Genomic DNA, 23,775 nt, shown 5'->3' with positions numbered 1-23,775 from the left:
GCCCCATTTGTTTATATGTGGTCATGCGCACAGCCTGTGCATGCATCTGCCTGCACAAATATTTTAGAGCAGGTATACCTGCCCATCTTTGCACCTGGGCACTCACTTTTTTTATTGACATCGGCAGTGTGAGTGGGGCCCCCAACTGCTGGTGTCAAACAGGCTACCCACAAAGAAGAGAACAAGCATCCTTTTGTGGCCTGCAAAATGCACACGAGTCCTGGAAAAATTTCCAACACTCCCATACAATAGTATGGAGTGGAAGGACACATGCTTGACCATTCACTCCACTCTTTAGTGTGAACCGTGACAGAACCTCCAGATTCAGCGACATTCTCATGATCCGGTGGGGGTCCCAGCAGCCAGAAATTCACAGTAGATAGGAAATAGATTGAACACTTGGTACAATCCTTTCAATTTTAACAAAAGAAAAAAAAATAAAATAAAATCTCCAACCCCTTTAAAGTATACCTTGGAAGGTAGGAATGCCCCTGAGGAATCAAATGTTCCCGTCTCATCTTCCGCATCCTCCAGGCACCATTCTGGTAGACTGTCTCTTTCGTCTTCTGCGCTCCCTGAGCCGCTACGAGTCCTGCGATAGCCTCGCTCATCGTCACGTTCTCGAAAATCAAAGTCAAAACGCCTACGGCGGTCTGGATGCTCTCTCCAACCTGGACCTCGAGCACCATCTTTGTTAAAACAGAAGAGAAACAAGGGGATTTTTAAAACAGTGCAAAGAGAAACCGTAAGCAGAAAACACACAGGTCACAGAGCAAATCTCTAAGATACCCCAGAGAAGCCAATACAAGGTAATGGGAGCCGAAGTACAGGCGGTCCCCTACTTAAGAACACTCGACTTACATACGACCCCTAGTTACAGACGGACCTCTGGATATTGGTAATTCATTGTACTTTAGTCCTAGGCTATAATAAACAGCTATAACAGTTATCACAGGTGTCTGTAATGAAGATTTAGTGTTAATATTGATTCTTATGACAATCCAAAATTTTTAAAATGCAATTGTCACAGAGACCAAAAAAGTTCTGGCTGGGATTACAATGATAAAATATATAGTTCCGACTTACATACAAACTCAACTTAAGAACAAACCTACAGACCCTATCTTGTATGTAACCCGGGGACTGCCTGTATTACCAAGACATACCAGCATTGTGCGCACTGCTGATTCTCTGCTCTATCATCAGTATGCACACAGACATCAAGCATGAGTGTGAAGCCACTTAACAGTCACACAGTTAATAAGACACTCCGAGTTCAGCCTCCCTTACTGTGTACTTATGCTATAGATAAACATGGTGCACCAACTAGCTCAGATTATACAGCCTTTGCATTGTCATGTAATACTTTGCTGAGGCATCATAAGATTGACAGAAGCAGAGAAAGCAGAGGAAAACTAAAAATCAAGACTGAGTGAAGCATGCATGATACAAGTTTACAATTTGATGTACTTAAGTGGGAAATGCAGGGATAGAAAGATGCTTTTTCTGAGGCATCATGAGATTAATAGAAAAGCAGAGAAAGCAGTGAGTGGTCTTCAAGCAGAGTTTCTTATGAATTTGACAGTGCATTTTCTACTGCACACCCACCTCTATAATCCCGAGACTATGCTGTAATGACAGGCAACGTGCTAGTGCACTGTATAAGCGAGACTAATATTCCTTTATTGTATAATGGACAAAGCAAGGCTGCAGTTAATAATCTTTTCACGCCATGCCAAATAATCCAAATCCCTGGCTGTCAAGGTGCTTATACATTACTGGAATTCCTCTAGTGTGTATGGCAGAGATAAAATGCGTCAGTAATCTAACTTGCGGTCATTTCAAATATTTATATAGTCACTTGCTGCTGAAAGTCTATTAGGTCCATCTCTGGAGAAAGTTACTGAATACAGTACAAGCCAATTTGTCTTAGGCAGAAAACCTACTGGTTAATGTGGTTACATGACTGTAACAATATATAGGTGATATTGACCATCAGTGAAAAGTTGGAATGGCAGCCATTGGATAGTGAAAAACATTTGCTGCTTGCACAGAGTTCTGTCTGATGTAGACTTGGACTGCACTTGCATGAAAAAAAAAAATCTGTTGAGACCCTAAGGATAAGGGAAAGGTAGTATTTTCTGAACCCACCATATCATTTGCATTTTTCGGATTAAATAAACCCATGTGAACGGGACCCAAGGTGGATTTCACACAAGTACAGCATTCTGTTGCAATATACTTGAAAAAAAAACGGTCTAAAAACACTTGCACCACATATATCAACGGGGTTCAGTTTTTACCATCTTCTATCAAAATCCATCATGATAAACCAGGGACACTTACTCATAGATCCAGGCACCGGGACTGTGGCAATATTCTTGTATGTGCTATCTGTGACCTCCTCCCTTCTAAAATTAACTTTTACACTTATGGGCCTGATGGACTTCCGAAAAGTTACCAGAGGCCCTCCATACTGTAACTTCACAGGCTGTTACACCGTTTTACCCTCCAATCTGGTCCCTAAGCACTTCCCTGTCTCTCTTCCTAAAACCCCCATGCACTTTTTCTTTCATAAAGGGAACCTGTCACCTGGAACGTCAAACTTATATAAACTGCTGAAATGATTCAGAATGCTGACAAACACATTTTTAAAAGCAAAATAGCAAAGTCATTGGAAACAGCAAAAAATCACGTTTCTGCTGACAGATTCATTTTGAAGTGAAAAAAGATGCAGTTAAAAATCCTGTGACATCAATGCCACACAATTTCCATCAGAAATTATGGAAAAACTGGCATTTTTCCCCTAAAGTGATCTGTAAAAAAGATACTTAATAGCATAAATACGCCTGCAAAAACTAGGTAAAATGTGTGCAGAAAAAAAAGTCTAAAGAGCACTTAACACTCCGGAGAGGAGGAAGAGGCGGCGAGGGAGGAGGAGGAAGAGGCGGCGAGGGAGGAGGAGGAAGAGGCGGCGAGGGAGGAGGAGGAAGAGGCGGCGAGGGAGGAGGAGGAAGAGGCGGAAGAGGCGGCAGAGGCGGAAGAGGCGGCAGAGGAGGAAGAGGCGGCAGAGGAGGAAGAGGCGGCAGAGGAGGAAGAGGCGGCAGAGGAGGAAGAGGGGGCGAGGAGGAAGAGGGGGCGAGGAGGAGGAGGAAGAGGGGGCGAGGAGGAGGAGGAAGAGGGGGCGAGGAGGAGGAGGAAGAGGGGGCGAGGAGGAGGAGGAAGAGGGGGCGAGGAGGTGGAGGAGAAAGAGGGGGCGAGGAGGAGGAGGAAGAGGGGGCGAGGAGGAGGAGGAAGAGGGGGCGAGGAGGAGGAGGAGAAAGAGGGGGCGAGGAGGAGGAGGAAGAGGGGGCGAGGAGGAGGAGGAGAAAGAGGGGGCGAGGGAGGAGGAGGAAGAGGCGGCGAGGGAGGAGGAGGAAGAGGCGGAAGAGGCGGCAGAGGCGGAAGAGGCGGCAGAGGCGGAAGAGGCGGCAGAGGAGGAAGAGGCGGCAGAGGAGGAAGAGGGGGCGAGGAGGAAGAGGGGGCGAGGAGGAGGAGGAAGAGGGGGCGAGGAGGAGGAGGAGGAAGAGGGGGCGAGGAGGAGGAGGAGGAAGAGGGGGCGAGGAGGAGGAGGAGGAAGAGGGGGCGAGGAGGAGGAGGAGGAAGAGGGGGCGAGGAGGAGGAGGAGGAAGAGGGGGCGAGGAGGAGGAGGAGGAAGAGGGGGCGAGGAGGAGGAGGAGGAAGAGGGGGCGAGGAGGAGGAGGAGGAAGAGGGGGCGAGGAGGAGGAGGAAAAAGAGGGGGCGAGGAGGAGGAGGAGAAAGAGGGGGCGAGGAGGAGGAGGAGAAAGAGGGGGCGAGGAGGAGGAGGAGAAAGAGGGGGCGAGGAGGAGGAGGAGAAAGAGGGGGCGAGGAGGAGGAGGAGAAAGAGGGGGCGAGGAGGAGGAGGAGAAAGAGGGGGCGAGGAGGAGGAGGAGAAAGAGGGGGCGAGGAGGAGGAGGAGAAAGAGGGGGCGAGGAGGAGGAGGAGAAAGAGGGGGCGAGGAGGAGGAGGAGAAAGAGGGGGCGAGGAGGAGGAGGAGGAAGAGGGGGCGAGGAGGAAGAGGGGGCGAGGAGGAGGAGGAAGAGGGGGCGAGGAGGAGGAGGAAGAGGGGGCGAGGAGGAGGAGGAAGAGGGGGCGAGGAGGAGGAGGAAGAGGGGGCGAGGAGGAGGAGGAAGAGGGGGCGAGGAGGAGGAGGAAGAGGGGGCGAGGAGGAGGAGGAAGAGGGGGCGAGGAGGAGGAGGAAGAGGGGGCGAGGAGGTGGAGGAGAAAGAGGGGGCGAGGAGGTGGAGGAGAAAGAGGGGGCGAGGAGGTGGAGGAGAAAGAGGGGGCGAGGAGGTGGAGGAGAAAGAGGGGGCGAGGAGGAGGAGGAAGAGGGGGCGAGGAGGAGGAGGAGAAAGAGGGGGCGAGGAGGAGGAGGAGAAAGAGGGGGCGAGGAGGAGGAGGAGAAAGAGGGGGCGAGGAGGAGGAGGAGAAAGAGGGGGCGAGGAGGAGGAGGAGAAAGAGGGGGCGAGGAGGAGGAGGAGGAAGAGGCGGCGAGGAGGAGGAGGCGGCGAGGAGGAGGAGGAAGAGGCGGCGAGGAGGAGTTGGAGGAAAGGAGTCCCTGCTTCCCTACTGACTCCTTGTATCATATACATATTTTCACAGACTGAGCGTAGTCATATGCTACAGGAATTAGGATGCCCATTACGTAGCCACAAATCAAACAGTCATTGGTTCAGGGGTTATCTATCATGCGCATCAATATTCAATATGGCCAATGTACATGTGTTCTAAAATAGTAAGGGGAGCGAGGGAGAAAGGGCAGATTTATTCCTGGTACAAATGCTGATAAATAACAATACTCATATAAAGAATCTTTCCAGGACACAATGTACAAGCAAGTAAAAACTGTTCTACATATTCACCAATCAATGCTCAAATTTGAGTATAAAGTCTATGTAATTTGTGTAAGGGTATTCATTAAAAAAAAGTTGTCTGATGCAGCAAGAAATACAATGCCAGGACATTTAGCTTATTACATTCCCCGATGTCTCTGTGACAATAAACTCAGCACAGGAAATCTAGTCATGAGATCACCATAACACAACAGCCTCCGGCTACGGGACTGCAATGTGAAGCACCAGGGATCAGCAGAGAGGAGAACAATTTTAAAGGGAACCCGTCTTGTTACATCAAGTTCTATCAAGGGGCAGTCTGGGAGTTAAGCACCCACTGTATATAGTGGGTCCAGAAAGTATTTAGACCCCTTTACATTAGACCTAAACCCAATTGAGCATCTCTGGAGAGACTTGAAAATGGCTTCCACCAATGTTCACCATCCAATCTGAAGGAGAGGATCTCCAGGGAAGAGGCTGACTATCCGCAAATCCAGGTGTGAAAAACTTGTTGCTGTGCTATTTCAGTTTTTCTTGTTTAATAAATTAGTAAAATGATCTACATTTCTGCAGAGTATACATTAAAAGAGCAAAAAAATGGCTCTAATGAAACAAAAAGTGAAAAATTTAAAAGGAATCTGAATACTTTGCTCTTTGTATGTGTACGATCATGGAGACTGGGGTTTTAAATGAATAAAATAAAGTTTTACTGCACATCTTCTCCAAAACTATACACGAGTCTTCTTTGATCCTCCTGCTCTCTAACATGCTGCTAAACAGCATAGAAATATTGCAAGTACAGTACAGACCAAAACTTTGGACACTCCTCATTCAAAGCGTTTTCTGTATTTTCATGATTATAAAAATTGCAGATTCACACTGAGGGCATCAAAATGAATTATTGCACATTGAATTATATACAAAAAAAAAGTGTAAAACAACTGAAAATATGTCTTATATTCTACACTAGGTTCATTTTGCTGTGATTACTGCTTTGCACACTCTTGGCTTCTCTTGATGAGCTTCAAGAGGTAGTTACCAGAAAATGTTTTCATATAATAGGTGCCCTGTCAGGTGTAATAAGTGGGATTTCTTGCCTTATAAATGTAGTTGGGACCATCAGTTGTGTTGTGCAGGAGTCAGGTGGATACACAGCTGATTGTCCTACTGAATAGACTGGTAGAATTTGAATTATGGCTAGAAAAAAAGCAGCTAAGAAAATAAAAACAAGTGGCCATCATTACTTTAAGAAATGAAGGTCAGTCAGTCCAAAAAATTGGGAAAACTTTGAAAGTGTCCCGAGTGCAGTTGTAAAAACCATCAAGCGCTACAAAAAAAACTGGCTCACATGTTGAACCCCTCCCCCCCCCCCCCCCACCCAGGAAAGGAAGACCAAGAGTCACCTCTGCTGCGGAGGATAAGTTCATCCGAGTCACCAGCCTCAGAAATTGCAGGTAACAGCAGCTGAGATTAGAGGCCAGGTCAGTGCCGCACAGAGGTCTAGCAGCCGACACATCTCTACAACAACTGGTAAGAGGAGACTGTGTGCAGCAGCCTTCATGGCAACATAGCTTCTAGGAAACCACTGCCAAGGACAGGCAACAAGCGGAAGAGACTTGTTTGAGATAGAGAACGCATGGAATGGACATTAGACCAGTGGAATTTTGTGCTGATGAGTCCAAAGATGGGATCTTTGGTTCCAACCACCATCTTTGTGCGACGCAGAAAAGGTGATCAAATGGTGACTGTCAATCTGTGTAATAGCCTTCATCAGGCGATGGACACAGCAGGGACAGCAGAGAGCTGCAATAAGGGTCTAGATGCCTTTTTACACCTAAATAACATTGACAATTATGTTATATAGAATTGTTTCCCCTAAATCCCTTCATCCAATCCCTTTCCTTCCTTGGTTGAACTGGATGGACAGGTGTCTTTTTTCAATCGTATAAACTATGATATGAAATGGATTTCATGAAAACTATGAAATGAAACACGCCTGGTTCCCAACGTGAGGCTTGGAGGAGGTGGTGTGATGCTGGGAGCTTTGCTGGTGACATTGTTGCAGATTTATACTGAACCAGCATGGTTACCACAGCTTCTTGCAGTGATAATCATTTATTTTTCAACAGGGCAATGACCTCAAACAGACCTCCAGGCAGTGTAAGGGCTATTTGACCAAGAAGGAGAGTGATGGGGTGCTATACCAGATGACCTGTTCTCCACAGTCACCAGACCTGAACCCAATCGAGATGGCTTGGGGTGAGCTGGACCGCAGAGTGAAGGCAAGAGGGCCAACAAGTGCTAAGCATCTCTGGGAACTCCTTCAAGATTGTTGGAAGACCATTTCAGGTTACTACATCTTGAAGCTCAACAAGAGAATGCCAAAAGTGTGCAAAGCAGTAATCACAGCAAAAGGTGGCTACCTTGAAGAACCTAGCATCTAAGACATTTTCAGATTCAAGTTTCAGGCAGTCCCCGGGTTACGTACAAGATATGTTTGATAGGTTTGTTCTTAAGTTGAATTTGTTTGCAGCTTGAAACTGTATATTTTATAATCGTAGATCTAGACAAAAAAATTCTTTGCCCATGACAATTTGTGTTTCAAAATGTTTTGCTTTAATGGAACCAAGGATTATTAATAAAGCTTCATAACAGACACCTTACAGCTGATCATTACAGTCTGGGACTATAGTGAAGTGTCCGGAGATTTCACCAGAGGTCACAGGGGGAAGAGGGGTCTGTCTGTAACTAGGGGTCATCTAAGTCGGGTGTCCTTAAGTAGGGGATCGGCTGTATATAATTCCACATGTGTTAATTCATATTTTTGATGCCTTCAGTGTGAATCTACAGTTTTTAAAATCAGGAAAGTACAGAAACTTCTTTGAATGAGAAGGAGTGTCCAAACTTCTGGTCTGTACTGCATATTAATGTATATTAATGCATTTTCTTTTAAATATACTTGTAAAAGGTTTTATTTGTCAGCAATAAAAAAAAGAAAAAAAAAAGAATAAAAGCAAAGTTAAAAAAAGACAACAAAAAAACCTTTCCATTCACATAAAAGGACATCTTTCATTAATTTTAGAAATCATAAAGGGACGCGCTGTAATAAATGGCTGCATTTATGAAGGGTCAGTGTCGTTTCCCCATGTTCCACCATGTGTGTTCCCCTTTGGCTAAATGCACATTCCTATAATCACACACTTCACCACAAAATAACCCTGATAGAAGCCACATACACACTCTAGTACCTTTCTGTATACAAACAAGTCATTGTCCTTCACCTCAATCTCTCTGCCTGTCCGGCCCTCCACCCCACACCATACGCATTAGGCATGACCAGCACTGACCATCAGGCTTTCTAAAACAGCAACCCTTTATTACAAGGCCTGGGGGATGTAGGCATGAGGAAAGATGAAAAAAACCCAATAGAAAAGTCACCTACTGATAACCTCAAAATTCTCATCTTCAAGTCATCATGAAGAGTCAATGTGACTGCATAAATTCTCCAATGGAACCGTAGCTAAATGTAGTGTAACATCCATAGATCGGGGTAAAAAGTGCAGCCAAAATGGAACTTTATTTTCGACTACAAAAACCTTCCATTCAACCTTGAGTCTGTCTATTGAAAAAAGGCCCATCCTTTACCAAGAGCCAACTATAATCCAGTGGATTTGGCTAGGGCACCGGAGACCCATGGGGTGAGCTAGCTGCAAAGCCAAAGCACGGTGATAAGATTTCACCAAAGCCGTATGACCAAGTCACAACATCTCTCTCTTCGGAGGATGTGTTTTATACAGCAGTATTCTCTTTTCTAAGATCTGTGTTGTGCCCTTTTAATTCCCCCGAAAACAAATTAGCAACTATATCGAATAACCCTGTGTTCACCCAAGTGCTGTGGTCGCTTCACTCTGCAGATCCCAGAACAACCCTTAATACGGTTAGGAGGTTACTATGCACAAATATGATCATCACATTCAAAGTAGAACATTCATTATAAAAGGGCTGCAGATTGAGGGCTAGTAAAGAGATCCTATTGGTTTCATAACACATCAGACAAGGATTTCACACACTCATCTGTCACAATTACTCACCCGGACTATGAGAGCGCCACCTCTCCCCTTCTCTTCTGGGTGCTGCGGTTCTCCAAACACCTCCACCTTCCTCTTCCTCACCATTTAACTCTTCTCTTAGGCTCCGCCAGTTGCCACTCTCCGCGCGGATAAACTCGTGCTTTCTCCCTGCAGGTGCCGTGCCGCCCTCTTCAAATGCTGGCCGAGCTAAAGGAGGTGATAAGAGAATTAATCTAACACCATCTCCTGCAGAAGCACTCACTCTTCTACTACAGCTTCATATGGTTAGGCAACATCTTTTGAATGCACTTGGACACAACTTGAGCTTTCCACTGACTTAAGATCAGACCCCAACGCAATGGATCTTTAATCTTTGATCAATGGAACCTTGGCTGTCTCAAGAAACCAGGGCTAGGCATGGCCGATTCTGGGTGCTTCTATCGATGTGGCTGACAGCCATCTGTCAGGTCTGAAGTGCAGATTATAAATCAAGCGACTATAAACTAATATTTGTTAATGCTACAGATCAGGGTAGGCAAACAACCTTGACAAAATGACAATAATATGTAAAACTGTAACAATTCTGATGGCTAATAGACCGTGGATGTCACCTGTCCACAGCTGATTAAGTTGTGGTACCTTCCGATGCTATAAAGCACGGCTCCTATTATACATTAATTTGTCAATCTGTTCTGTGGAGTTTCATGAGAACATATTTCACAATTCTTATGAACTAAAATAAACACACAGTGAAAGATGCACTCAACACGCTGAAGACCAGCAATGAAGCCTACTGGATTAAGAGTGTATTTGCCAAGAGAGTATAGACCTTAAAGGATATGAACATAGCTTATACCTGTCCACAGGGTCTTATAAAGACAAAATCCTCAGTCACATTGTAAAATACCAAACCAGGGAGTCCATTCAGAGAACCGACTCCCTGTGTCTTCTAGATGCTGGAAAAGGCCTTATAACTTATAGCCACAAGCCTATGTTTTCCATTCTGCTGGGTCACAACCATACGATGGTTTGCCAACTTTCATTTAAAGGAAATCTACCACCAGGATGAAGGATTGTAAACCAAGCACACTTATATGCTTGTGCGTGCTCCCACTGGCAGGATCTTCTCTTCATATAGCTTCTTATTCCCAGTTTTTTTACAAAAAATTAAAAACAAGGGCATAAGAAGCTTAAAGAAAAGTGGATCCTGCCAGAGGTAGACACCAGTATGTCAGTATACTTGGAATTATGTAATGATTTATTATCCATGTGTTGGCAAGGCGGGAGGACTCAATATTTGCATAACTGATCTTGTAATAATTAGTAGTGAATAGTGCAGATGATTTTAGTAAACGTTGTAATACACTTTATTAAAGAAATCTGTTCCCATGCCCTTCTTTTCCCTCCTTTCCTCCTTATTTGAGCAGCTTGTGTAAATCAGCTTTGTCTGTTTCATAGACTGTAAGCTCTTGCGTGCAGGGACCTCACTCCTATTTTTCCAAATGACCGTTTGTAATAGATTGTTTAATTGAAATATGCCCTTTATGTATAGCACTATGGAAAATGATGGGGCTATGTGAAGATTATATTAGTATCAATTTACAACTAAAAGATAAAAGGAACCTGATAAAGTGTAATGACATCACTCTTTACAGACAGATCCTGTGTAGTCGAATCTCCACACAAAGCTTTATCACGGTAAAAAAATTCTCTGGGTATCGGAAGAGTTAATCCTTAGCCTTCTTATCTGTCTGAAGTGGGAGGGTTTTGGAAGGCTTTCTCATAGACTTCTCAATAGAGGAGAAAATACTTTAAAATACTTACAATTTAGATAAGAGGTTAAAATTAAAACAAACTTCTTCCTCTCACCTCTCTTCCATTCAACTATTATGCAGTCTGTCACTACCAGGTCTCTGTTTGTGTACAGTGGCGCGCTTGTTTCTACCCAAAACGAATGCTCTAGCAGACTGTGAGAAATATGCAAATAAGTTTTCCTAGATAGGACAAGGAAAACCATGCCTCTTTTGTAGCCAAACCAGTATATTTATTCCAAAAGGAACAGGTTCCTAAGTGGTTGTGTCTCTTCAGTACAGTGTTCGGAACTGATTCAGCTGAGAGAGTTTGACTATTGTTAGGGGAGTAAGAGTTCTCCTTTTGGAGAGCTTTCCAATTAAGGCCGCCTTATAGCCATGTGAAGACTCCTAGCCATAGATGCTCCCTGAGGATTCTGGGAAATATGCAAATAGGTTTTCCTAGATGTGACAAGGGAAACCATGCCTCTTTTGCTACTATGTAAGGCAGCCCCCTTACCACCAAGTATGCAAGCAGCAGTTGTCGAGATTTGGAGGCCTCTGTGTACAATCAGTAACAGGTGAATGGTAGCAAGGAGAGAAGAGAGTATATACATTTTTGTTTTTTTTTTTAATACACCACCCGGCCGACCATATATCACTTTTCTAATCCCGGACAACCTCTTTAATCTTTACCGCATATCATAGTTGTCCTTGCCCTCCAACACCAGCACTGGACGTTTAGTTATCTTAGACAGTGTACCAGGTTACTTGTGATTAATTTCAATATCAAGTAAATAGTGGTAATGTTCAGTCTACAATTATACCCTTAAAGCCCTTGGATCTGCAGCTACTTGATCAGTATTCATGTTCAGAGGCTCTTCTGCGATCTACAGATCCCTCTTAGGTTCATTTCAAAATACCATTCAGATTTCCTTTCTTGCTTCCACGTAACACGAAAAGTGACCAGATCAGTTATCAGCGCGGGGCAGACAAACAGCCACAGCAAGGTAATAAACTTCAGACCATTGATTGTAGTTAGAAAACGCACTTTATTGCCTAGCACTTTATTGCCTAGCACAATGCACGTTATTGCCTAATACAATGTTTAAAAGTACAACGAATACATTTGAGATGAATTGCTGTGGTCTCCCCCATCAATTTGGGACCATTTTTTAATTTGTTTAAGTTAAATGTTTGTATTTGTTTTAATCGATATGAAATAAAAAATTTATAAGATTTTTAAACATATTTGAGTTTTCATCAGTTATTCTTCCGTTTTTTAGGATGAAGTACTTTTTTCCATAAAAAAACAAAAAACAAAACACATGATGCCGAACTGACCATAACGGAGGACGACAAGTTATAGAGATAAAGGTAGGTAGGTAGAAATGAGACATCTATTATGAGGGATAAATTTGAGGGATGATAGAAAGCTATAGAACAGGGGTCCCCAAACTTTTTACATAGGGGGCCGCTCACTGTCCCCCTCAGACCGTTGGAGGGCCGGACTAAAGTCTAAAAATAAATAGCGGTACATGTGACCGCATCCATAATACACTGGCACCCCCCTCAATTAATTATTAAAAAAAACGGTACTGCACCCCCTTGTGAACTATTTTATATATTGGCCCAATTAATTAATTGATATACTGGGACCTCTCTCCATTAATTATAATGGAATATGCCTCCCCCCCCCCATTAATTACTAAACTGCCCCTCATAATTAATTATTTCCTATACCCGCACCATTAATTATTTCCTATGCTGCCCCTCATAATTAATTATTTCCTATACTACCCCTCATAATTAATTATTTCCTATGCTACACCTTATAATTAATTATTTCCTATGCTGCCCCTCATAATTAATTTCCTATGCTGCCCCTCATAATTAATTATTTCCTATTCTACCCCTCATAATTATTTCCTATGCTGCCCCATATCATTAATTATTTCCTATTCTACCCCTCAATTATTTCTTATTCTGCCCCTCATAACTAACTATACTAGCCCCCAGTCGCCGCAATCTTTTTACTGCCCTTTAATAAAAAAATAAAACCCTGTACTCACCTAAGTCTTCTATCTTCTTGCCGCGTCCGGGCAGGAAGGGGTGCACGGCCGCGTGATGACGTCATCACGCGGCCGCGCAGCCTAGTTCATGGAGCGATGTGCGCCTGGGTTGTATTCCGGCCACAGCGCTCCAGTAATAGTGCTCGAGCGGCCGTTTCCTGCCGCACCGAGCACTATACAGTGACGGGCAGGAGCTTCCTGTCCGGACGGACTGAGGCTCCTGCCCGACTGTTGCAGGCCACGAGGGCCCGGCGCTGGTGCGCCAAGTGTCTGGGGCCAGATCGAAAAGGTCCGCGGGCCGTAGTTTGGGGAACCCTGCTATAGAAGCTATAGATTGATGTATTGAAAGTGAAAGTAAAGTGTAACAGTAAAGAACACAGTCATCCGTTCTGTTCAGTTGTATTACTGTTTATTTACCATCTTTTATTGATTTGTAACAGAGGTAAATGGAAATCTGAAGGGTAGTGTGAACATTAAAATAATAATAATTATTTATATAGCGCACACAGATAATGCAGCGCTATACAGAGCTTACCAAATCAGTCCCTGTCCCCAATGGGGCTCACAATCTAATCAACCTAACAGTAGGTCTTGGAGTGTCGGGGGAAACCGGAGGACCGGGAGGAAACCCACGCAAACACGGAGAGAACATTAAAAAAAAATATATGGTGAAATATCCTTACAATATACAAGCCCTATTTTTACTAGACAATTATGCAAAAATTAGCAGCCTAAAATTTTGGATACATTTATTTAGGCCTAAACAACAGAAGTAACAGTACAATCCTTTGGAAGAGAATGTGACTAATTCTAAAGGGAACACAAGAAACTACTAAACCAGTCCTGTCAGGATTGGTGTCAGGTTCTCTTTAAGGTCTGTAATTTGCATTTTGAAGCAAAACGAGGTTAAGCCCTTCTCAAAGAAAGGCACTCAGTTCTGGAAATAAATTTAAAAAAAAAGGTTTTTAGAAATGTTTTATTCTGCCAAAGCGCTAACCACAGTCGTACCCATCCCTCTACATTGCTGGTACTTTTTCTGCCATTTATTCTTACTTTTACCCTACTTTGTGACCAAAGCTTCAAGATCCGGTCAGAACAGGAGTAAAATCTTTGGATCGCACCCAGCGCTCATTAGTGGGGTATTTTTGACCATGAGCCAAAAGAGCTGTTTATGGAAAAAAAAATAGGAGTGTGTGTCGGTAGCCGTGTGAAGTGGTCGGCAGGAGGGGAGAACACAGGGTCAGGAACTCAGTCTGGACCATGTTTATGGCAGACCTACTCACCTGTTCATTGCTTGGCCTATAACAAGGCACTCACAAGAAAAACACTGAATAACTGAAGGGCCTCTGCATAAAAGTACAGCTCAGAGTCCAGCCAGGTAGGAGTTAAATACCGTAGAGCATCAAAGCCATGATCCATTTATTTTAGCCATGTGTGTAAAGGGACAGGGGTGATTTCTGTTACGCTGGTCTCACCAAAAGGCCAAATTATGGAGACGGTCCAACCATTAGATTAGTTTAGTCAACTAAAATGGAAATAATTAAGGATCTCTTAAAGCCACTTTGAAATAGTCATTACAAAATTAAGGCATTTAAAACCTATGAAGGACAGACGTAAGAAACAATTGGGACAATCCAATGACACGGTGCATTAAACGGGGAGGGAGCACTTCTGAAATGGAACAAAAGCGTATGGAAAGCAATTATCTACCCGGGGCTGTACATGTATGACACAGTAGGAAGGCAGGGCCCTCTTCATATAGGGCCCACTGCTACATTACAACACCCAGGAAATGACTGCTGAGCCAATCACCGGCCTTAGATGTGTCCTGCCTCAGTGATTGGCTCGGGGAACATTTCCATGTTTTAAAAAGGGAATCGGAAATCAAAGGCCATGGGGGCAAATGGAAAGAGTCAGACCAAGAGAGAGAAGGGGGGAAGTAGTGGGGTGATACAGGTCATTTATTAAAAAAAAGTTCCTAGTAAACCAATCCCTTTAATTATGCTTCTAAAAACAATGTAACCTTCACCAATCAAATAGGTTTTATAATATAGGGAAAAAACAACATCTTTCTTATCCGTAGACAATGCTTTATACTGAAACATTGTTCCACAAAACGGGCTAAGATACAACTCCAAACAATGAATTTTGGGACAGCCGAAGTATTAGTACTAATACCATGATAAATTTTAATTCAAGAAACTTAAAAGGAAATCTACAATCAAAATCCAGCATGATAAACCAGGGACACTTACTCTTACATCCAGGCACTGACTGTGGTAATCTTATGTGCGTTATCCACAACCTCCTTCCTACTAAAATCAACCCTTAGAATTATGCTAATAAGCCACAAGATCTCTGGGAAGGGGTTGCTGACACTAGAGCCAGTGTGTTTTACCTACGCAGGATGTTGCACTGTGCAGGAGCACTTCCCTCTCAGACCGTGTGAGATGCAGCATGGAGCAACTTTGGTGACACCCTCAGGAGTTCTTCTGGCTTATAACTCAAAAGTTGATTTTAAAAAGAAGGAAGCGTCCCTGGTTTATCAATGTGGATTTTGATGGTAGATGCCCTTTAAGTTTGAAGTAGTTTGCATATTAATTAGATAAAGTATTGCTTAGTTTTGAAAATATTTTCTGATTAGGTAAATATAGATTAGGGTTTAGCATAATACTGGTAACCTACCATCAGACCTACCGTACCTTAACAGGTAGATTTCTGATAAAGAAAGTTATTTTATAGGAAATCTATCAGAAATCAACCCGTTAAGGTAGGTCTGATGGTAGGTTACCAGTATTATGCTAAACCCTAATCTATATTTACCTAATCAGAAAATATTTTCAAAGCTAAGCAATACTTTAACTGATCGGCAAATTATCAGAGCTCTCCCGATAATAAGCATATTAGTTAAAGTATTTCTCAGTTTTGGAAATATTTTCGGATTAGGTAAATATAGATTAGGGTTTAGCACTAGTAACCTACCATCAGATCTACCTTAACAGGTAGATTTCTCATGGTAAGTTTTCTTTAGGTGAATTTTAGAATTATAACCATTTTAGCTTTATAAAACAATTCAGCAAAATCTCAGATGAATTATAGTACACACGCATATAGAAGGCAATTCCCCATACTACTTACAATGTATATTACAGATAATATTGGGAATTGGCACATTTCTGTTACACGTTCATTCAAAGAAGAGGAGATGAATGACCTTCCATTTCACGGACTGCTGTGCCCTTTTTTTTGCCATTTAAAAAAACGTAACGCGGAACGGAACCAGCTGAATGCAGGTGTAAACACCTCTTTATGTGCAGACATTTGCATGGAGCCCTGCACTAAGGGGTTAGTTGGGGTTCAAGTATTCTTGGCGGCCAGAGTTACATTCCACCAGACAAGTCCAATTGTCAAGAGACAACATGTGCAGATGTAATCGAGACCTCAAATAGTGAATATCTGCTCAAAAAATTTTACATAAATCAATAAAATCGATCAAGTTGATAGAACTAACATTCTATGACAAAAAAAAAAGATTTTTTTTCTACACTTAGTTGGCTCTTAAGCTCGCTACCTTCCGAATAAAAAGAGTTGCACACAAATCTCTATTGAATTCCGTTTTTCGACAAGGTGTCAAATTACAGATTATGCGGAAGGTAGGAGGAGCAATGAGTCACAGCAGCAAGGTCTCTACCCAACAACTCAGGGAGAACTGCAAATTACAGATAGAGTATGTACCCACATAGCGCTAGCGGTGTGCGGTTTCATTAACCAATCACGACTGTATGAAATCTAAATATCATAGCCAGCAGTCTGTCTCAAAAAAAAAAAAACAGGTCTTTTTTATGCAAAACAAAATATGGCATCCAACTGTAACCCCAACCCCCCCCCCCCCCCAATCTCCAAACTATACCATCATAGAGACCGATCACAGTTAGCCATCTTTAAAAACCCACATCCTGATTTAAAGGTCACACCCTTATTTCCTAGAAGCCTGTCCAACAGAACAGGAGGTACCATGGCATCTAATCCTGCATTTCTTTTTATCTCATCAAATCATGAGTTTTGCACTAATGACCATATCAACACAGCAACTTCTTAACCCAGAACAGAGGTGCCGCATCCTCCTCGTGCTGCGTCTCTCGATTGCCACTTTGATAACTTTACATGATTGGGGGGAGGGCTCCTGGAGCCTTGGCAAGAGAAGCCATCATGTGGCTACTTCCAATTAGACACGCAACAGGGAGGGGACTTTGAAATCTAGAAACCGTTTTTATTTTCCCAAAAAAGGAGGGGGACAGTTATTATCGATGGCTTAATCACCATAGCCCTGACACTTTACAGCTGCATTAGAGAGTTTTAAAAAAGGGTTAAATAGTTGACAACTTCTCTACGAAGGGACAAGTTTGAGATATCTGCGTAGCTTCTCCTTCTACTGTTTGGTTTGGGCATGCACTGACGTGCCACTAACAGCAAGAGGTCCAAACTTTGGGCAGGACGGTAGAACAGAAGCCCTGAGGGGAGTGGGATTTGGGTCATTACTTTAATATTCAGCACCGCAGGCCTGAAGACGGCTTTGCTCCTCCAGGAACAATAGGGCTCTGTTTTCTTCAATCCGCTTATCTGGACAGAGGCGAGCAAAGTCCAGTGGAAAACAAGCACCCACTCCCTCTGAAATGCACAGAAGATATGTGCTTAGTCCCCCCAGGGCTTACATGATATACATTTATAATGTACATTGCCCACTACAAGAAATAGATAGCAAATTACTCCGTGGGGAAATAAAATGTACTGTGGTTTGATCTCACAGCCATGAACCTTGTAAAGAAGCCTTGAAATGCTGAGCATGACCCCTACGACCTCTCCTATAACACAGTATTTAGTGCTACAGATTACAATGGACTTCCTTAAATTTATACACAAAAAGTAAAAAAAAAGTCATCCTTGTAAAAAGCCAAAAGAAAAAAAATCTGCCCCGCATGCTTGGTATTGATGCTCCCTCTCTACAAGAAGCATCACTACAGAATATGCCGAGATTAAACACCCTGCCCCCTAATTACAAGGTTTAAAAAAAAAAAAACAAAAAAAACAACTTTGTTTTACCATATCTCAAATCATTGCTTCATTAACACCTTCACCAAGTAATGAGACTGTCCATGGAAAATAAGGTGCACCTACTGTGCATAACTAATGAGTGGAGGGGCAGAGCTGTGACATACCCCTCCCTTCCTGGCAGAACCCTAATAACATAATGACCAATCAAATGTCACGCCAAAAGCCGTCCGGCCTCCTGATTTATAACTGCAGGAATGTGGCTTATGACTCCAGACCCAGCAAGAGCTCCCCCCATAGATTGAGAAGGAGCGTGTCACCGGACTAGAAAGCTGGGATACACTGACCAGTTACTAGGTGACAACACAACGACAAGCTGCCCCCAGGCTAGACTCACTGACCAACTAGACAAGAAACTGGAACTTCAACTCAAAATTTACACAGGATCTTCTTTCCATCATCTGCAAGAGACAAGAGGAACACTTACCTGAAGTATTCTGCACAAGAAAAGCCAATAACTGGATATTGCTCCCCTGTGGCACGATCATCCCATCAGGTAAGAACCTTTGAGTGTTTTACAAGTCCACAATATGACAGAACCACGCAGGCAGAACTTATTTAGCAGCGCTTCCGTAAACTATAGCCTCTCGTAATTTCCATCATATGAGCATTTGCCTGACCGATCTCTGTGGCTCAAGCCAACTAATACAGGGCCTAGAGCAAGCATGATTAACAGTAGTACCAGTGTGTGTAAGGCTCCCCCATGTCCCTCACTCATCTAGCATGGACAGCCAACACATGCCGACCATGTGATGCTTCCTATAATGAATTGAGCTTGTGTGCAAGACCCGGTGAGCGAGTCTAAAAACTGGATAAATCTCTGGAAATCTTAAGATTAACCCCTGGATGTATGGTTTAGGGATTTAAATAATTATGAAGAACAATGACATCCTTGCAAAAAAGGATCAGTCCTATAGCACTGACCCCTAGTAACACTAATGCCCTTTATCAACAGGCCAAATGAATGAAATTCTAGATCATTTACTATATGTAGCAAGGAGTGGGGGCAAAGAAAAAAGCAAAAACCATCCATTATGTAATGCACAACTCTTGTGTATGTGGTCAGAAACTTAAGTTTCAATGAATTTTGCAGCAGGAAAAAAGTTTCTCCTCCGGCACCGCATGACAGAGAATCAGAGTTGATAAAACACATGTCACACTGTGACAAGAATGTGCGGGCAAACAGGGAAGGATCGGGCTTAGCGCATCCAGCAAATGGTAAAAGCAGGAAGGATAGTGCAGTGTCCAGGTGAATCCTACCTGTCCATCCAATGCATCCAAGAGTGAACAAAGCCAGGATATTTTCCCGCAGCGCGACTAGTCACATGAGCATCATGATGTGTGCGTCTAAAAGCAGCTTATCCCTGAGCGTGAAATCATAACACAAACACTCTTTCCCCCCTCCCTTTCCCAATCTGGCAACCGCTCAGGACACCGGGGTTAAACAGGCACAGGCCCCTGCTTGCCTTCAGGGAATAGAGCCAGAGTCAGCTCAGGTGCCTTCAGATGGAGGGGGTGGGAGGTGGTGTTAATAGACAAGTAGAATTTAACACTACATGCTATCAGCTAGGCCTCAGAAGTTGTTGGGGCACCCACGACTATCACCCTGTTCATTTTGCTCAGGTTGGTCAAGCGAGAGGACAATAGGTCGCTGCTAGAAGTCGGCACAGGTAGCCGGTTCCATCACTTACAAGCTGCAGGACACACATCACCTTCCTACGCTCTGGATGTTGGCATCTCAGTGACCAGGGAGACCCGTGGTGCACCAGGTTCCTGAGCGACTGAAAAGTAAGTAACACCACAGCCCCCCAGACCCTCAGGTTTATGTCTTGCTAATGGCCGGCTAGAATATGTTCTTAGATGGCTACAAAGATGTAACGTATGATGCAATCCTAGAACCAGGTCACACAGAACAAGTTATAAGCCACTTGTATGTAAAGGGTGGCCATAAATATTGGCTAGGAGAACCCTCTCATCCTGCGGAGGATAGCCATCAATGCAATGTGTATGGAAGCCTCTCACCACAATGTCCCCCACATCCCCAACGCAAGATGTCAGGGAACTGAGGCATTCAATACGTGCAATGCTTTCGGTTTTGGAACCATTGCAAAAATAGCTTGTATATTAGAGGAGAAGAAGGGTTAGTAGACACCACTGTAGGCAGAGTGAGCAATCTGCACACAAGTATCTTTTATGTATGGTCAATCTCAGGAAAGGATAAGGAGAAGTAATAAGCAAAAGAAACTTGCCGATTTTGTCTCAGGAAGACTTTTGTACTATAGGGCCCCGTCCTACAGACCGGTTTCACATGTGTGCAATTTACTCAGTATTTTGATGTATTAACGCAAGATTTTATGCACCCTATAATCATACATTAATACCAGGATATAGAAGTATACCATGACTTCCCTCATCCCCTCCGGGTTTTGTCTTACTGATCAAATACAGAATGAAAATGGTCATGATGTGGAAAAGATATTGTCCTCATTCGCCACTTGCAAACAGCTCAAACAGCTCAGATAGCAAGAGGATAGCCGAGAAAGTGTTAAAATGAGGAAATCCATCAGTTCTGGTCATAAAATCATAAATGATCTATTATTAGAATGCTGTACATCTTGTTAATACTGTGTTGTTGAAAGGACATTTATATTACAGTATCTGATCAACTAAACTTTAACATATAACATATGCAGTGAAGTTTAGTTATAAGTGGGATATTTAAAGGGGTTGTCCACCTTCACAAAATAATTGATATCGTTTGTGTAATAAAAAGTTAGAGTTTTCCAATATACTTTCTGTATCAACTTCTCACGGTTTTATAGAGCTTTACTTGCTGTCATTTAAGAGGAAGCTTCATTGTTTACTTCCTGTGGTTAAAAAAAACGGCCATGGTCATGTCACACAGGTGCATGGCTCGACCAATATTACTCTGATATAATGAGCCATGCATTTGTGTGACATGTGACCAAGGATATAACGAGCCCTGCACCTGTGTGACATCACATGACCATGGGCAGTTTTTTATCCACAGGAAGTAAACAATGAAGCTTCCTGTTAAATGACAGCAAGCAGAGATCTAGAAAGCTGCTAGTACACAAAAGCATATTGGAAAATTGTACAACTTTTCCCTACACAAACAATATCAATAAATGGACAGCCCCTTTAATGCATTATATTTTATGACTGCTTTTATTTGATACAATAATAAAACACATGCTCACACCATGATCTGCCCTTCTTTTTCCAGTGGTGCTGCAGGTCAGCACAGATCGGGAGATGGACTCTCACAGCCGGTCTCCAAGATGTACTCTGCTCAACCCGGGTTCCCATCGACTGGTAACCAAAGATGGACATAGCACCATAAAAGCTGTTGGGATCCAGGGGCAGGGACTGTCCTACCTGCGTGACATCTGGGGGTTACTTCTTGACATGCGCTGGCGATGGATGATGCTGGCCTTTTTGGCTTCCTTCTTAGCACACTGGCTCCTTTTTGCAGTTTTTTGGTATCTTTTGGCAGAAATGAATGGGGATCTGGCCCTGGATCATGATGCCCCACCAGAGAATCATACCATCTGTGTGAAATACATAACTAGCTTCACCGCTGCCTTCTCATTCTCTTTGGAGACACAGCTCACCATTGGATATGGTACCATGTTTCCAAGCGGAGATTGCCCGAGTGCCATCGCTCTTCTAGCTGTGCAGATGCTGCTTGGACTCATGCTGGAGGCGTTCATCACAGGTCAGAAGTGCAATGTGTATATTAACTAATGTACTCATGATTCCATCTGTGTATTTTCCCTAATTCATGATATATTTCTATAGGTGTTTTTGTGGCAAAAATTGCCCGACCAAAGAATCGCACCCCATCAATCATCTTCTCGAGGTTGGCCGTGGTGGGGAGTCCAGAAGGAAAGCCATGTCTGATGTTCCAAGTGGCCAACACACGTCCAAGCCCATTAACCATGGTGCGAGTCAGTGGAATCCTCTACCAAGAGAGAGGAGATGGACAAATCCAGCAGAGCAGTGTTGACTTTTCCTTGGAGGGTCAAAACGGCAGCGTGGAGTGTCCTTTCTTCTCCTTCCCTCTCACGTACACTCACAGTCTCTCTCCTGGAAGTCCTCTTGCGGCTTTGTTGCTTCGTGAAACTATATCTTCTTCAGTTCACTTGGAGCTGGTGGTCTGTCTATCCGCTACACAGGAAAGCTCAGGGGAAATATGCCTGAGTCGTACTTCTTACTTACCAAGTGAGATACTTCAAGGACACCGCTTTACCCCTTGTCTAATGCGCCAGCCTGAAGGTGGATACCGCATCTCTATGGAAATGTTTGGCCATCCGCAACCCGAATTGCCACAAACCTCACACAGACCGTCCTATAGAACTGATCTGGAAGTCTGTGCCAATGGGCAAAGAGGGGACACCTTTCAAATCTGCGAGACTGGGCTGGGAGAGTAAAACTTTTACAACCAATGACTTTCCTTAGTCCCTTCAGCCGTCCTCATTCCGATAACTATGCCGATGCTTCTCCAAAAACGGAAATTCACACTGGAAATGAGGGTTGCTGACATCAAGGAGCCAAAAAGACTGTTCTGTTATACCTTACTAGAGAACGCCAAGCTCCGCAGCCCCATATGTTACAAAAGGGGGTCTGTGGGACTCTAATGTATAACTATAATAAAACATTGCTCAGGGGAGTGACAGCACTCCAAGAAAAAAGGCAGAGTGGGATTAAGAGACGGCCGAGAGCCGACAGTGGACTAGCACTTGTAAATGTACAGCAAGACGTTAAAGTGAAAATGATACGGCGGACACATTTGGGAAAGGCAACTCAGATTGTTCACATACAAGAAGGGGTTGTTTGTTTTATCAGATTGTCCTTTAAATGTGGAGTGCACTGTATTTCGCAGTACGAGACATTGGACACACACGAGCAAAGTGCGAGAGGTACACGGTAGATGAATGCAGGTACATTTATATAGTGACCACACATGCATGCTTCCTTGACACCCTGTAGTAAACTAGTATATCCATTTGTATATCCTAAAGCATATAATGCACTCATTCAGGTGAGGAATATGCTAATGCACACACGTTACTCGCTTGGCCTTTTCAGAGAACCAGACCCTGCGCTGTACTAACCCCTTAACAATTCCTAGCTGGCAGATTATGATAGTAGAAGAGGGCAAAGATCCAGAGATTGTGGGGCAGGAAGAGTGAAAGGGAACGCATAAAGGCCAGCCGTGCAACTCCCATTCAATATATCTGTGACAATAAACGTGAATAAACTGTGTGCTTCCAGATAGTTCCCTGCTGCTGGTCAATGTGTGAATGCAGAAAACTACATGGTAAAGTCTGATACAGTAGAGAGGCAGATACATAATGATGGAAATGTATGCATCCATGTAAATTAATTTAGGAGATTTGTCACAGAGACTTCTGCAAGTGTCCAATCAAAATGAGGCTTGCAGAAATCCACCGATTTGCTGCAGAAATATCCATTCAGATGGATGGAACTCATTTTTAAGGAATGAATTTTCCATGAAAAATCTGCAGTGTGCAAATTTCAAATAAGAGTCTTTATCTCTTTTTAAAACGATATAACCGATGCCTATACACAATTTGGCATCCAAGAATTATAGGTGGCATTTAAATATCAAGCATAGATGCATCCTGGGAATACCACACTTGCTTAATTGTCTACTATTTGGAAACTGGTCGTGAACCACAGAGCGTGCGCTGGCCAAATTTTGTGGACCAAATACAGTGCAGAGGATGGGAATCAATGTGATATCTGATGCAAGAAGTCATCATCATGATAACAGTTTGGCACCGCTGTTCCCCTG

The 23,775-nt window shown here is 43.4% G+C and overlaps 2 protein-coding genes across 4 annotated transcripts in view; one reads left to right on the top strand and one right to left on the bottom strand.

Annotated features, from left to right (window-relative positions):
- Positions 1-23,775, bottom strand: part of GIGYF2 (GRB10 interacting GYF protein 2) — a 75,881-nt gene that overhangs the window by 20,359 nt on the left and 31,747 nt on the right. For all 3 annotated transcript variants that reach the window (XM_072143262.1, XM_072143263.1, XM_072143264.1), the window contains exons 8-9: positions 8,984-9,169; positions 472-689 (exon numbers count right to left, since the gene is read on the bottom strand). In XM_072143262.1, coding sequence (XP_071999363.1) covers positions 472-689; positions 8,984-9,169 — 404 coding nt within the window. The remainder of the gene's footprint in view (positions 1-471; positions 690-8,983; positions 9,170-23,775) is intronic.
- On the top strand, positions 18,133-23,234 carry KCNJ13 (potassium inwardly rectifying channel subfamily J member 13). Its single transcript, XM_072143266.1, has 4 exons — positions 18,133-18,429; positions 19,557-19,721; positions 21,181-21,672; positions 21,756-23,234. Coding segments are annotated over exons 2-4 (1,125 nt in total). The 5' UTR covers positions 18,133-18,429; positions 19,557-19,720; the 3' UTR covers positions 22,388-23,234.

The sequence above is a fragment of the Engystomops pustulosus genome, chromosome 3, assembly GCF_040894005.1.
Source record: "Engystomops pustulosus chromosome 3, aEngPut4.maternal, whole genome shotgun sequence".
In the NCBI taxonomy this organism is placed as follows: Eukaryota; Metazoa; Chordata; class Amphibia; order Anura; family Leptodactylidae; genus Engystomops; species Engystomops pustulosus.
Note: the sequence above shows the minus strand (reverse complement) of the source record. Positions and strands in the feature narration are given on the sequence as shown.